Source organism: Musa acuminata, chromosome BXJ2-9, assembly GCF_036884655.1.
Source record: "Musa acuminata AAA Group cultivar baxijiao chromosome BXJ2-9, Cavendish_Baxijiao_AAA, whole genome shotgun sequence".
Lineage (NCBI taxonomy): Eukaryota > Viridiplantae > Streptophyta > Magnoliopsida > Zingiberales > Musaceae > Musa > Musa acuminata.
In genome coordinates this window covers 43,327,188-43,342,440 of record NC_088346.1, presented here as the reverse complement: position 1 = coordinate 43,342,440, position 15,253 = coordinate 43,327,188, and the positions used below count along the sequence as shown (strand labels likewise).

General features: G+C 48.8%; 1 protein-coding gene across 2 annotated transcripts; it reads right to left on the bottom strand.

Annotated features, from left to right (window-relative positions):
• Positions 1-300: 300 nt before the first annotated feature.
• Positions 301-3,607, bottom strand: LOC135623499 (AP2-like ethylene-responsive transcription factor TOE3). 2 transcript variants are annotated; one of them, XM_065126542.1, is made up of 10 exons: positions 2,479-3,607; positions 2,308-2,333; positions 2,195-2,225; positions 2,009-2,096; positions 1,763-1,908; positions 1,617-1,661; positions 1,434-1,525; positions 1,200-1,354; positions 919-1,089; positions 301-829 (listed from the first exon to the last, which is right to left on the bottom strand). In XM_065126542.1, exons 1-10 carry the CDS (start codon positions 2,976-2,978, stop codon positions 806-808), a joined length of 1,278 nt encoding a protein of 425 aa, XP_064982614.1. In that variant the 5' UTR covers positions 2,979-3,607; the 3' UTR covers positions 301-805. The 2 variants fall into 2 exon arrangements, with proteins under 2 accessions (XP_064982614.1, XP_064982615.1); XM_065126543.1 differs by having other exon boundaries at positions 1,443-1,525.
• Positions 3,608-15,253: the final 11,646 nt, after the last annotated feature.

Below are 15,253 nucleotides of genomic sequence, written 5' to 3'. Positions count from 1 at the left end.
TAATCTGGTGCAGATGATTGGAACCCTGAATGATTTGGCCATCAGGCAACACATCTAAACCCTAGCTTCAAGAAACTTTTGGAGATCAATGAAAATACTAAGTGTGGCCAAATTAGCATGATACACAAGATAATAAACAACAAAAGGTTTTCTTTCTCTGCCCATCCAACTTACACTTCTTGATTTGGTTCATAAAGTAATATTCCTCTCATCACAAATGCATTTTCTCTAATTCAAAGGACCACAAATCATGCAGATTTAGAGCTATCAAAAGTATGGTCCACATTTACTGCAAGTGAGTGAGCGAATGAATGTCATTTTACTTCAAATCTGCAATCTATTTTGCTCAAATTATTGCTTTCTTGAAACAAAATACAACAGCAGACAGATGAATGAGGACTTAGTATGAACATTTTAAACACATGAAAGGAAGAGGGAGCCATCCACTTCATAAGAAGCCGACTTCCTGTCCCAACTTTAGTTCTTCCCACAGGCTCAGCTCCTTAACACCCTGCCATTTACGCACAAAAGGAGCTTTGAAGATTTGAGGTGTTACGGTTTGGGTCCTGTGACACAAATGGTGCTTTGTTTTAACCAGGTCTGATATAAGACTTGAATCCATTATTCTAGTGCTGGATGTCGGAAATTGCCAGTTTTGCTATCTGTGGTGGGAATCCTGATGTTGCTGCAAAATTAACAGCGACAAACAATTAGAAAGATGGCTAATTTCCACACCTTGTTCCCGATCTAAATGCCTCTCAAGTCGCTGTCCACCACTCGATAATGAAAGCCATTTGCAGATCCTTTATTTATCGCAGCTGCCAGGATGCTGAATCAGGAAACAAGCAGAATCCTAAATGAGTTCATAGTGTATCAAGCAAGAAAAACTTGATGTCATTTTTATAAGAGATCACAAACTTGATCATAACAAGATGAATTAGACTGCAGCTGGATGATCTGGAACACTGAGGACATGTCAGTTGTTGTTTGAAGTGGTACATAGCTGAATGGAAATTGACTGAAGCCATTGCTAGGAGGAAAGTAACTTCTGCTGTCTTTTCCTTTGGATAGCTTGAGATTGTCATCAAACTAGAAAGAAATAGCACCCGAATCATAGAAGCCGAGTTAAAAGTAGTTGCAATTTTATTTTGATCTAGTTAAGCTAGAAGCATAAATTTTGGTTTTGATATGAATTATACCTTTAATCTCATGTTGTGTTTCCTCTCTGACTCGGAGCCTATGAGAAATTGCTGATCGACGACACTGGAGCTCTCATCATCTATCATCTCGAGGTTAATCCTTTTGGAGCCTGATCTCCCCAAGCTAAGATCGAGATTATGCTCAACATGATCAGCTGAAATAGAATTTTACTCGTATTGTTAGATGAACAACGTAATCAGTAACAGAAGATGGTAAAGCGAATAGTTTCTCACTCTCAATACCAAGTTCATTTGAGTAGAGCTTAGGATCAAAGTTGGTTATCGCGTCTTTCCCATTACACTTAATTGCAGCCGTGTCATAAGCTCTGGAATCCCAGTGTAAAGAACAATCAACACTACTGTTTTTTTCTGGCTTCCTAAGAAGCTTGATCCAAAAATTTTAGAGCTTAGAATTACCTAGCAGCTTCGATTTCGGTATCGAAGAGTCCCAGATACACATATCTGTTTAACATCAAGAATTACCATTCAACAACACAAACCCTTTATCAAAATCTAAGAACTTGAATCAGAGAATTCACTGAAAGGAGATGGCAGAGACATACTTTTTACCCAAAATCTGACCCATTCTGGCCTCCCACTTCCCAGATTTGCGCAAGATGACTCCTCGGAACTTTGAGCTTCCTCGAGGAAAGCTGCCACTCTGGCGGCGGAGAACTTGAATAAAATCCTCCTTGTTAAGATTGCCCATCTGCATCAAGCCATTGACAAACACTTCTTGAGTTCTAATTCACCCTTGCACACTAAGATAAACCAAAACAGGATCCTAAGAACAATCTACCTTCACCTACCTGTTGTATGTCCTCCTCATAGTCATCCAATCTAAAGTTTATATCTGCATCCACCCCACGGAATTTGATTGCAGCTCTGTCATATGCTCTGCTTGAACAATCTCTGAAAGTTAGAGCTCTTGGAAGACAAAGAATAAATGGAAAGTAATAGTAAACTCGATCAATTACAGAACCTGATAGACTAACCTTGCTGCTGAACAAGCAGTGTCGAATCCACCTACAGACACATATTTCCATGGCAAACAATCAAAAATTGAACACAGGAACAGATACTTGATGAAATCTTGGTTCATACATACCCAAATAGACTTGCTTTCCGCAATCCCTGCAGATACAAGAGAGACAATGTTGAGATGATTGACTCCAACTCCAAGATTCGATCTTCGTTAAGGTTTGGAGAGGAAAAAGAAGAAGAAGAAGAAGCAGAAGAGAGAGAGAGAGAGAGAGAGAGAGAGAGAGAGATAACTGACCATATATGGGATTCCCACCGCCCGGTCCTCCGGTAGAAGGTCACCCCCCGGTACTGCGAACTCCTCGACCTCGGACCTCGCCTGCTTTTCTTCACCGGCGGCTGCGCCTCCGTCGCCAGTCCAGCAACCACTGGTTCCGATGACTGCCAGAACCCATCTCCGGTCCAGTGCACGCGAGGTGACGGCGCCGCCGAGCTCCCGCCCGCCCGAGTCCCCTCCGAGTGACCGAAAGGAAAGAACTGGTGAGTCGCGACGGCGGGCCCGCTCTGGACGGAGCGACGGCCGGAGACGGAGAATTCGAAGACCTTCCCGGCGCCGCCGCCGAACGCCTCGACATCGACAACTGACGTGCCGGAGTCGTCGTTCTCCACCTCGCCTGAGCTGGTTGCGGCGGGCTTCCCCTTCTCGTCATCTCCGCCGTCCTCAGCAGGGGCGGAGGCCATTAGGCAGCATCTGTCCTCCTCTGACACTGCGTCGTTGAGATCCCACCCGCCGACCATGTTCAAAAGCCGACTTTTGGCGCTCAGGCTTGCTAAAAGACCGCACCTTTACCACTTTTCCGGCCTTTTCCAGCTCTCAAAACCCAATCTTTCCTCTGTTCTCGTCCTGCTTACACCAAAATATCCTCAACCTGTCTATATCAAGGCTCACTATCCTCCTCCCTCCCGAGGACAGGGGAGACTGACGGGGAAGGAAGAAGGCAGCAGAGCAAGGAAGATCGATACCCAAGCGGCAACAGCTTAAATGAAGAATCTGAGAGGAGCCTTCCCTAGTTTGAGCTGTATGAAGTCGTCTTTTGTTGCCTTCTACGTGGAAGCAATCTTTGTGAATGTGGTCACGCAGTGCTGATTTGGTGGCAGCAGAGGAAAGGAAGTAGGAAACCAAGAACTGTCCTTTCTTGCTGTGCCTTCCCACGTTGACCAAGAAGACCACAGGGTTATATGTTCTAATAAGAGGGTCTCATTATAATCAAACTTACAGGCTTTGTTTAGAATCAAATTTAACTTCCAATAAAAACTACACTAACATAAGTAGGAGCAAAGAAACATTCATTACTCCTCCCATCAGTCTATCCTTTCTTTTCATCTGAAGGAATCAGCTAAACAATGAATCAAGCGTGCACGTTGATGTATCTCGTTTGGCCCTCCTGGGAGTCGAATGACATCTCTACACGAACTCCTACTTCCTTGGGTGATGCTGAGGAAAGAGGAAGGAAGCTTCCAGCTTCTCTCTCTTGTTTATCTTGAGGAACATGTGCCCGCATCAACAATAAATAATAAACTCGTGGATCATACAAAGTGAACAATTTTCTTGATCTTTATGCAGGAATCATGTGGACCAGGGACACACCTGCAGATGCAGTTTAACATCATCATCAAGCAATCCATATAATAAATACGACCAGTACATCTATCTCTTCGGTCCCCCCAGTTGGGATCACACACAGCTACAGAAAGAACATTACTCCCGGAACGCAGCATATAAAATTGCCTGCTGACCATGGAGATGAACTCATGAATGACGACATGCAGAGTGGACCAAAGCAAACATAAGATCATACTATGTGATTACATGTTTGATGTGATAAGACATATTTTGGATCAAACCACATCATAACTCATGTCACGTCACACCCCTGCCAAATCAACACACGGGTACTTCCTCGCATCGACTCGAAACCCGTACCAGAGGCGTCCCTCGGCAAGTCTCATCCCGAAAAGCTAGGGGTGACGCCGTAGGACACCGTTCCGTGCACTCCGAGCGATGACTGTAAGAAGGTACTATCCCGCTACTCAGAGATCGGCCACCGTGTCAAATCCGCATACGATCGATCTTCGAGTTGTAGTATAAAAACTCTTGATCGGCATCTGGCCAGGGAGAGAGAGAAAAAAGGTGAGAAAAATAATCACTAACTTAACCTCCGAGGGGCCAAAGTCGGGAACCCTTGCCGGGGGACACCTTCCCGGAAGACGAAGCCGATGGCTCGACCCTCGACCCAGCCAGCTCAGATATTCCTCATGACAAGCGAGAGCTCCAAATATCGACGCATGGACCAAGCTGTGCTGACTCCTCGGACATAGCGCATTAGTTCATCAACATTTTTGGTGCTAGAAGGAGGGCCGATGTCTCGGGAGCACCCGCCAAGAGCTCACCCCAAGGGAGAACTACCGGTTGAACATCCCCCTTTCAGACACGGTGATCAGCCCCTCCTCATCCCTTGGGATGGGGGCATCCCGGCTATGATGTCGGATTATTACTGGCGTCTGTTCAACGATCCGGGACTCTCCCCCCCGGATATGCTGTAGGATCCTTGGTCGTTTCGCCAGAAGCATTCCATGCCCTGGCCAAGTAAGTACAGACCTTGGCGGGAATGATACAAACAGTCATCCTACTCATCCCGTAGATAGTACAGTTAGCAAGTCCCCCGACCGACCCGACACAGCAACGACCAACTAGGGAACAAGTCGGGATGGGAGAAGCCCAAGAGTCGATGGCCATCCCAAGAAACCTGCCTGAATGAAGGGCACCTGCGCCTCGCCGAGTCGCTCCATCACCCTCGAGCTCGACACCTTATCATCGAACTTGGCAAACGACCCATTCAGGGTCTAGTTATTCGCGGTCAACCGTCGCCTAAACGAGTTCCAGCGTGAATTCTAGAAGTCGCGCGACGAGACGAGCAAAAGCAACTCGGGTGGATCCCCGTTTGCTCAGGAGATCCAGGACAAGCCTGTGCTGCTTAACTTCAGACTCCTGGCACTAGAAACATATGATGGTTGCTCCATCCCCACAGAGCACGAATGGCCCTTTACGCCACCTCCGACGCCCTGATGTGTCAGGCGTTGCCAACTACCTTCTGAGGACTACCACGGGCGTGGTTCCGCTGACTGCTGTCGTTCTCAATCTCTTCTTTTGATCAACTCGTAAGGGAATTTGAGCAAAACTTCCTGGCAAGTGTGCAGCCCAAGCCCTCCATAGCCACGCTACTCGCGTTATCCCAACACGAGGACGAATCACTCTCTCAATTCATGGCATGTTTTGCCACCGAAATTCGGGGATTCCTAGATGCTCACCCTTCTCTGATCATGCAAGCATTCCTGATGGGCCTAAGACCTTCGAGGTTCTTCTAGTCGTTAATCGAGAAGCCACTCACAACCATCCCCGAGATGCTCCAATGCACCAACCAATACATTGCCGCCGAAGCCCTAATGGTAGGTAGGTGCAAGGATGGCAAGAGGTCGAGGATGGAGCAGGCCCGAGGAGTGACTTCGAGGCCACCAATGGTGCAACCCTGTAGGAGGCCGACCAACCCGAGCAGCTACTCCCGAGGACCCCACCTCTACCTTTGAACACTTTGCGCACTGAGATCTTCTTCTAGATCAGGGAGAAGGGGCTCTTGCAATAGCCCAACCCTTTAAAAGCCACTCATAAAGATCGGTCCAAATATTGCAAGTTTCACTGAGACTACGTCCATGATACAAAAGACTACCACGACCTCCGGAACCAAATTGAGGAGTTCATCCGGAGAGGCCACTTCGGGCGCTTCCTCAAGGAACCGAGAGAAGCATTGTCGCACCCTAGGGGTCCCGTCAAGAGACAAATCGACCTCATCACCGATGGACCGACTGTTGGTGGCAGCAACACAACTACAAGGAAGGCCTATGCCTGCAGCATGGTCGAGAAGCATCCCAGATCTGAGTTCGAGCCCGAAATCACCTTCACGGCTGAAGAAGTCAAACTCTCCCACCACGACGACGCTTTGGTAATCTCTATCTGAATCGCCAACGCTCAGGTCAAAAGGGTGATGGTCGACACCGGTAGCTTTGCCGACGTGCTGTGCTTCGATGCCTTCAGGAAGCTCGGTCTGACCAACGAGGACCTCACCCCCATGGCATCAGCACTCACCGGATTCACAGGGGATTCCATCTCTCTGCTCGGGACCACCACCCTCCCCATTACCATTGGGGAGGAACCGAGAGCCAAGACGACGATGACTACCTTCATGGTAGTCGACCTTCCTTCGGCCTATAACGTCATCCTTGGCCGCTCGACACTCAACAAATTAAAAGCGATGGTCTCCACCTATCATTGGGCCATCAAGTTCCCAACGTCAGTAGGGGTCGAGGTATCCCAAAGCGATCCTAAAGAATCAAGGCATTGCTATCTTGCCACGGTCACTCTTCCGGAGAAGTCGTCGCCCCAGCAAGCCCCGGATCCGCGCGAGGAAGCCAGGATGCCAATACACCTGGAGCCACCTGAACCAATCATTGAGGTGCCTATAAAGAGGGATCGACCCGACATGACCGTGAAAGTCAGAACAATGCTCCTTGAAGCGAACCAACTCCAACTTATCGACTTCCTGAAGCGAAATGCTAATGTATTCACATGGTCCCTGAAAGAAATGCCTAGAATCGACCCGGGAGTGACTCAGCATCACCTCAACATCCACCCCGAGGCTCGACCTGTGAAGCAGAAGCCGAGGAGGTTCACCCCCGACCGACAAAAAGCAATCAGCGATAAAGTAAACCGTCGCCTTAGAAAGGCTAGATTCATAATCGAGGTGAAATACCCCCAATGGTTGTCAATTGTAGTCCTTGTCAAGAAACACAATGAAAGCTGAAGGATGTGTGTTGATTACATTGATCTCAACCAATCATGCCCCAAAGATTGCTACCCACTCCCGAGGATAGACCAACTAGTAGATGCCATGACAGGTTACGAACTTTTCATATCATGGACGCATTCTCAAGCTATAACTAGATCCGGATGGCACTGCAAGACCAAGAGCACACCGCCTTCATTACCGACAAAGGAGTGTACTGTTACAAGGTAATGCCTTTTGGCCTAAAAAACATCGGGGCGACATACTAATGAATGGTCAACGAGCTATTCAAGCAACAACTCGAGAGAAACATGGAGGTGTACGTAGATGACATGATCATGAAAAGCAAGTTGGAAAGCACACATTTGGCCAACTTGGCGAAGGCATTCCAGACCCTCAAGCGATTCAACATGCACCTCAACCCTTCGAAGTGTGTCTTCGAGGCCAGTTTGGGGAAGTTCTGTTGGGAAATCTTGGGGGCGACATCACATGCGCAGCGAAAGAACAGAAAAATAAAATCTCCAAATTCCTAAATATGTGTTTGTCATCGTGCAAAGATTGGTGCGCAAAAATTCACAAAACTTAAAACTGTATATAGAACAGATTGTGTTACCTAGGGAGATCGTATATCCCTGAATCATTGCAAGTATCTAGAAGAGGGTGAAGGAGGTCAAGTGCCCTCCTCTCTAACGTCGATCCACATAGTAAGGCAGTGACAACGCTCTCAAAACTCCAGGTATGCTTTGAGGTGGAGAGGGGGAGGAGAATAGGAGAGGCAAGCAAAGGCTCTAGCCTATGAACCACTGAATCCCTCATATTTATAGAGGTCCCCTATCAACTTAACCCTAATGAATCCTCCCATATTGGGTATTGGATCTTCATCCAACTACCCAAGCCTCTTAGATTAGTTTATCTCTATCCAATAATCTTTCATGGGCTTTTATTGGATCTCATCCATGGGATCCAATAATTCATAGGTTTATTGGATATCCAATAAGATAGGGACTTTGGTGGATATCTCATATCCGAACCTCTACTTATCGCAATGCCTACCATATGTGTGTGACCCTCTAGGCCTAATATCGAGCTGGTCGTGAGTCATATCCTTCAGAACTCCTTCTGGCTCAGTGAATTATTATCTCTATAATAATTCACTCGACTCATCGACTACGGACGTACTAGGCCACTACGCCGTAGTCCCCAGACAATACAGGGGAATCCAATACATTGGACCTGTTTGTCCTCAGTTACCATATACATATAGTCCCTTATCCATCTAATATCATAAAAACTGTATACCAAGCATGGTGTTGTCAAACACATACGGTTTCTACTCGAGTCTTACTCTAATCGGATTCTCCCCGAGAACTCATTCTCTCTCAATCCGAATGACCCTGACCAAGGATTTGTCTGAGCAAGAATACATGGGATATTCCTCTCATGACACCGAGAGTGGATGATCCTCTATTGACACTCAATAGCCCTCGTAAGATTGACTATCACTCTCGATGACCGACTGTAATAGATCTGAAACATCCAAATCTATAAGTCCGGTATCAAAGAGTGGAGCACTCATACAGGACATCCTTGGTGTCTCAAGTCTAAAGACTAGATACACCACTAGAACTACGAAATCGATGTATAAAAATAAGGCATCATCAACCATCCAATATTCCGTAAGCAGATCAATCAGTGAACTCATTCTCCAATGAGCACTTGTATTGTATCCCTAGTATCCCCACATGAGCGGCTATGAGACTAGCTACATCCATCATATGGATGAGTATATAGCACACTAGTCTGTCCGATTATCTCGATGTCCCTCTCGAGTAACCTATGACTGGGATTATTTAGGATCTATGTTTAAAAGCGAATCGGTCTCATTATCATGATCTTATCACGATCCGACTCCCATTGCATAGAACCAAGGACATCACAATATATACATGCATATATGCAATGGTCAATATAAAGTGATAAATGCCAAAATATAATAAGTAAAACGACTATATGTCAAGTCACATATGTCATCACTCACGTGATTGGCTTGTTGGGCACTTATGACTAGCAAGTTCCTCGGGTTCGTCATCCACCAGAGAGGAATAGACACCAACCCGAAAAAAGTTCGGGTCATAATAGAGATGCAGCCTCCCCGCTCGATCAAGGAAGTGCAACGCCTCGCTAGAAAACTAGCAACGCTCAGTAGGTTCATGTCGCGTTCAGGCGACAAGTGCCTCCCCTTCTTCCGAGCTCTTCGATAGGCCGATAGCTTCGCATGGACCTCGGAATACAAGGAAGCCTTCAAAAAGTTGAAGGCGTGCCTCACTCGATTGCCCCGACTCACCTCACTCGAGCCGGGCGAGGTTCTCGGTCTTTACCTTGCAGCCTCAGCACAAGCGGTCAGCTCGGTGTTAACCTGAGAGGCACCATCAACACAGCAACCCATCTATTATATCAACCATGTTCTCATCGGACCCAAAGTACGATATCCCCCGATCGAGAAATTGATCCTCGTGCTGATAAAGACAGCCCGAAAGCTGCAACCATACTTTCAAGCCCACCAGATCAAGGTGATAACCGACCAACCCCTGCGGCAAATCCTCTCGAAGTTTGATGCATCGGGTCGGATGTTGTGGTGGTCAGTCGAGCTCGATGAGTTTGACATTCAATATGCCCCCAGAACGACCATTAAAGCCAAGTATTGGTCGACTTCATCTCCGAACTAACCCCCGAAGATCGTGCTATTGGATAGGGACATAGCGGGATTGCATGGACCCTGTATGTGGACGGGTCGGCAACCACCGAAGGAGCAAGAGCCGGACTCATACTCAAGAGCCCGATCGGAGAAACCAACAACGAAGCCGAGTACGAGGCGCTACTTCACAGACTGCGCCTAGCCTTGGAGATGCATGTGGGCGACCTCGAGGCCTTCAGCGACTCCCAACTGGTGGCGGGACACGCCAACAGGAGTTATGAAGCCCGAGACCCAACCATGGCGTTGTACCTGGTAGAAGTGAGATGCCTCGCTCATCGTTTCGACTGCCTCTCGATCACAAGGATACCTCATGCGCAGAATACGCAAGCCGATGCCCTGGCCAAACTGGCCTCCGCTCATGACCCGGGAGGAGCTCCAACAACTGAATCCATCATAGCCCCGACAATATCGACCCACGACGTCGTCAGGACCAAGGTCTCGCCGAACTGGATGAAGGAAATCCTCCACTTCAAGAGGGATGAGATGCAACTCGATGACCCGACGATCGCACGACGATTAAGACGAACCCAAGCCTGGTACTATGATATCGATGGAAAGTTGTACCGAAGAGCCTTCTCTCAACCCCTTCTACGCTGCCTCGTGCCACATGAGGCCGAGGCGGCACTCGCCGAACTCCATGAGGGAATTTACGGGGAGTACATCGGGGGTCGGACATTGGCCTTCAAGATCCTCAGACAGGGATACTATTGGTCGACCGTGTGCCAAGATGCTCTATCATACGTGTAGCGGTGCCAACAATGCCAAAAGCATGCCCGGTTACAACACCAGCCAGCAGTCCCACTCACCCCGATAGATGCGACCTGGCCCTTCGCCCAATGAGGTCTTGACCTCCTCGGGCCCTTCCCTCCAGCTTCAAGACAATGACGCTTCCTCATAGTCGGGGATGACTACTTCACGAAGTGGGTCAAAGCCGAACCTTTAGCGTCCATCACGGAGAGACAACTTCAGGGCTTCACATGGAGAAACATCATCACCTGATTCAAAATCCCGAACGCTATCATCATCGATAATGGAACCCAATTTAACAACGCCAAATTCAAGGCCTACTGTCAGTCATACGGAATACAATTAAAGTTCAACTAGGTCGTACACCCCCAAACCAATGGCCAGGCCAAAGTAATGAATCATGCAATCCTGGAAGGCCTCAAGAAGAGGGTCATGGGTGTGCTTGGGGCCTAGGTGGACAAACTCCCTAGCATCCTATGGGCACTGTGAACGACCCCCAAGTCTGCCTCAGGGGAATCCCTGTTCAGCCTAGCATTCAGAACCAAAGCAGTCTTTCCACCCGAGATGGTATTCCCGACCTTGTGCACCATCACCTTCGAGCAAGACAACTCCGAGGAGGGCCTCAGGGCTAACCTAGACCTTCTCGAAGAGAGAAGGGCTGAGGCGCACCTACGCACCCTGGCATACAAAAAAGCCACAGCCCGACTTTACAATCACAGGGTCCACCCATGACCGATCAAGGCCAGAGACCTCATCCTTCGAAAGACCGAAATGAGCGACTCGGAACCCGTACCAGAGGTGCCCCTCGGCAAGTCCCATCCCGGAAAGCTCGGGGCGCCACCACAGGGTGTCGTTCCGTGCACTCCAGGCGACGACTGCACGAAGGTACTATCCTACTACTTGGGGATCGGCCACTGCACCAAATTCGTGTATGACCAATCTTCAAGTTGTAGTATAAAAATCCCTGACCGACATCTGGCTAGTAAGAGAGAAAAAGGGAGAGAAAAACAACCACTAACTTAACCTCCGAGGGGCCAAAGTCGGGAACCCCCTTACGAGGGCCTTTTGTGCAGGAGCTTGGTCATCCCCGCGATTGCAATCGAGAGACACCCCAGCTGGAGGTGACATCATTTTATCGACCTCGCGATCCGACCGACTTCAACCCCTCGCCGAGGGATGCCTTCTCGGAAGACCAAGCTGACGGCTTGACCCTCGACCCGGCCAGCTCAGATATTCTTCGCGACAAGCAGGAGCTCCAGACACCGACACATGGACCAAGCCATGCTGACTCCTCGAACACGGCGCATTAATTCATCAATATTTTTGGCGCTAGAAGGAGGGCCCCAACCCGAGCAAGAGGAAAGCTCGCGCCAAACTGGGGAGGCCCCTACCGAGTCTATGACGTGGTCCGAGAAGGAACTTATCGCCTCGAGACCATGGGAGGGAGTCCCCTCCAAAGGACTTGGAATGCATCAAACTTGAAAAGGTTTTACCCATGAAAGTAAAGAGTCAAGATTCCGAAAAGCCAATTTTCATTAATAAAAAAGAGTGAACACATTGCGATCAGGGCAATACAACCCCAAAATCTGACCCAACCAAGATAAAAGAAAAATTACACCCCTTAGTTCGGGAGGGTTTCAGGGCTGTCGTCGAAGGGGATGTCTGCCGGCATATTGAAACCTTGATTCTCTGGCAGGTCGATGAACGGGTTCGACTCCAGCTCCAGGTCCAGGTATTTCGCACGAAAGCGGGCGAAGGCAACTCGATACTCGAACTCGTATGTCACTCGCCCTGACCTCTGTAGTCCAAGCTCGAACCTGGGAGATTTCTTGTACTCGGCAATGGCTTATTCAATTCTCCTGGGTACCCCGAGGTGCTCCTCCTTCAGAGCCTCCTCGGCAGACCAGGAAGCAGTCCTAGCAGATTCGACATCCCGGGAGAGGGTCAGTAGCTCGTCATCGAGCGTTTGAATGCGGGCTCGACTCTCCTTCAGCTCGGCCCTCAAGTGGTTCACTTCTTATTCCAAGTCCGAGGCGCATTGTTCGGTCGCAGCCACAGCCTCTGGGTCGGCCCCATTCTTCATATCCTCAACCTTGCGGTGGAGGCTGGAGTTGGCTTCCCCCAGATGTTCAATCACCCCGCTAGTGTCATAAACTTGGTCGATCAGCGCCATGGTGTAATGCTGACCCTGTATAAGGATCGACGTCGGAATGCATAAACGAAAAGGAAAACGGGGGGTAGGGTAATACCTCTACTCACCTAGATGAGAGATTTGGTTGCCCGATCCATCAACACTACAGAGGGGGAGTAGTAGAGCTGCTTCGCCAGCACCGAGTGAAGTGCCCCTCGAGAAAATTCTTTAGTAGCCAACCAGTCGGACCAGATTTGACTGTCGGTCTTGAGGGTCACCCACGTGAAGCGTAAGGAGCCCCTAGTTCCCCCATTGGAAGGTCGGCCATGCTCAGAGCCTGGAACTACTCGCCTTCGAATTTAGGCCGAATGTGGCGCAAGTCGTGCATCGACTTTGGGCGGGTCGATGACCTCCCCGAGGGGTCATCGCCGGAGGACCCGACTCTTCCCTTCCCTCTCACGTCCGTTGAGCCCTCGCCTAGGGGAGCAGCCCTTGCTCTCTCATGAGCTGACACGCCCTCGAATATCTTCTGAGTCCCAACCTTCGCCTTCTTCTTCAGTCGACTTGTCTCCACCGACCCTAATACCTTCCTCGGTGTCCCCCTCTTTGAAGTGTCCCCGAGGCCAGGACCTTCCACCTCTTGAGGCCACTACGCGGGGGCTTGGGCACTAGGCATCCCGTTCAGCGAATGGAGGTTCACCATCTTTGCTAACAAAAAGATAGTTGGTCAGTCGGTCCAGAGGTGAGGTAAATGCCGCAGGGCATAAAGTTGGTCAAGCCAGGACCGTACCCCTAGGAGCCGGGCTTAATCCTACCTCGACTAGCCATTCCTCGGTCATTCCCCTAATTGCTTGAGAGGAAGACAAAATCTTCTTTAGGCGATCCACACTCTCGGTCTCCACGTTGGAAAGAAAGGGGGGGAACATTGTTGATGGTTCGGGAGGACCATCTAACGTCAAAGCCCCACCCCTGACTACAACTCACAAAAAATAGTAACTTTTTTAACCCTTGTTGTTGGAAGGACCATCGTTGATTTTGAACCCACCAAGGGCAGCCAGGTAATACCCTCCTCGGCCCCTACTCAAACGGAAATAGGCCAGGAAGAGTGTCCGGGTTGGCTCGATTCCCGCTCCCCGAGGAAGGCTACCATATAGCACCAAGAGTTCGACACTATTTGGGATGGTGAAATTCCACACCTACGGAGACACGCCTCGATCACAAGATCCAACGGAAATTGTAATCCCACCTCGAGGGCATCCACAGTCAACCCAAACCCATCAGGAAAAGGATCATACGACCGCTAATCGGGCAGTGGGGCATAGAGCCCATAACTCCTTGGGATGCAGTAGCGATCCCAAATCGGACCCAAAAGCTCCTCAGTCACCACCAAGTCAGCGTCATGCCACTACTGCATTCTTTCAAAGGGCCGCGGAGGCCTTCATGACTCCCAGGGGTATGCTGCCCGAGGATGAATCAATAACCTCTACCCTTGGGCCTCCAGAGGACGACTCATGCATCCTAATAGTCGACCGACTCGAAGAGGAAGAAGAGGAGGAAGAAGATAAACAGGAGGAAGAGGGAGACGGAGACATCCCGACCTCAAGGTTAGGAGAAAGAAGCCGAGGCATGGAACAGGAGAATGGGCAATGTTGCGGCAACTGCTCCAGGAGGAACTTATATAGAGGCACGAATCCACCTTGAGGCGACGTTTGGGCTCCCCGAGGGAAGAGATGGTCGCAGCATGTCAACCCGCCATAACTATTGAATCTTCAATTCTGATGATGAAACCAATTGATAAGTATTTATGAATTGATCTGCGTTTTGAGTGATGCAAGATACTTCAATCAGGATGAGACAATTAAAGTACGAAGAATCATGTTGGGCCGGTGGAACATGTTAAAAGATTGGACGTCTAGCCGAAGGATCAGATAACATATCGACAGAAGGCTTCGGGCTATGGATTCGGGCATCGGGCTAAGAAGAGAAAAAATTATGCCAAGGATATCGGAGTTGCGGAGGTCAACTGGCCGATTAGGAAATAGGCCGCAAGAGAGGACAATGCATCGAAGAATCGGACGAAGCGTCGATGGACAAATGATATGCCGGACAACATAATTCATGCTTAGTAATAATTATCTAGATCGAAGTATGTTTTTTCATATGTAGGATTAACTACGATAGCAAAGCATAAAGCAAAATGAAGTCCCGAAGTCAAGAACGTGATTTTGTTGCGAGTTTGAGAGTTCGTCGGAAGTCCGGACGTTCATCGGAAGTTTTGTCGGAATTGACCGAGAAGTCCTGGAGCTTGCCAAAGAAGCTTGTCAGAACTGGCCAAGAAGATCATCATGAAGTCCAGGAGCTTGCCAAGATTCCGCTGGAACATTGCCGAGAGATCGTCAAAAGTTCGTCAGAAGATCGCCGAAAGAAACCTAGACTTACAGACTTTGTTTAGCTTAACAAATGTCTTAAAATTCATAGTTAACATATAATAAGAATTAGGATTGGGTTAACCCAATTAGGGGATAATTGGGCCAAGTTTGGA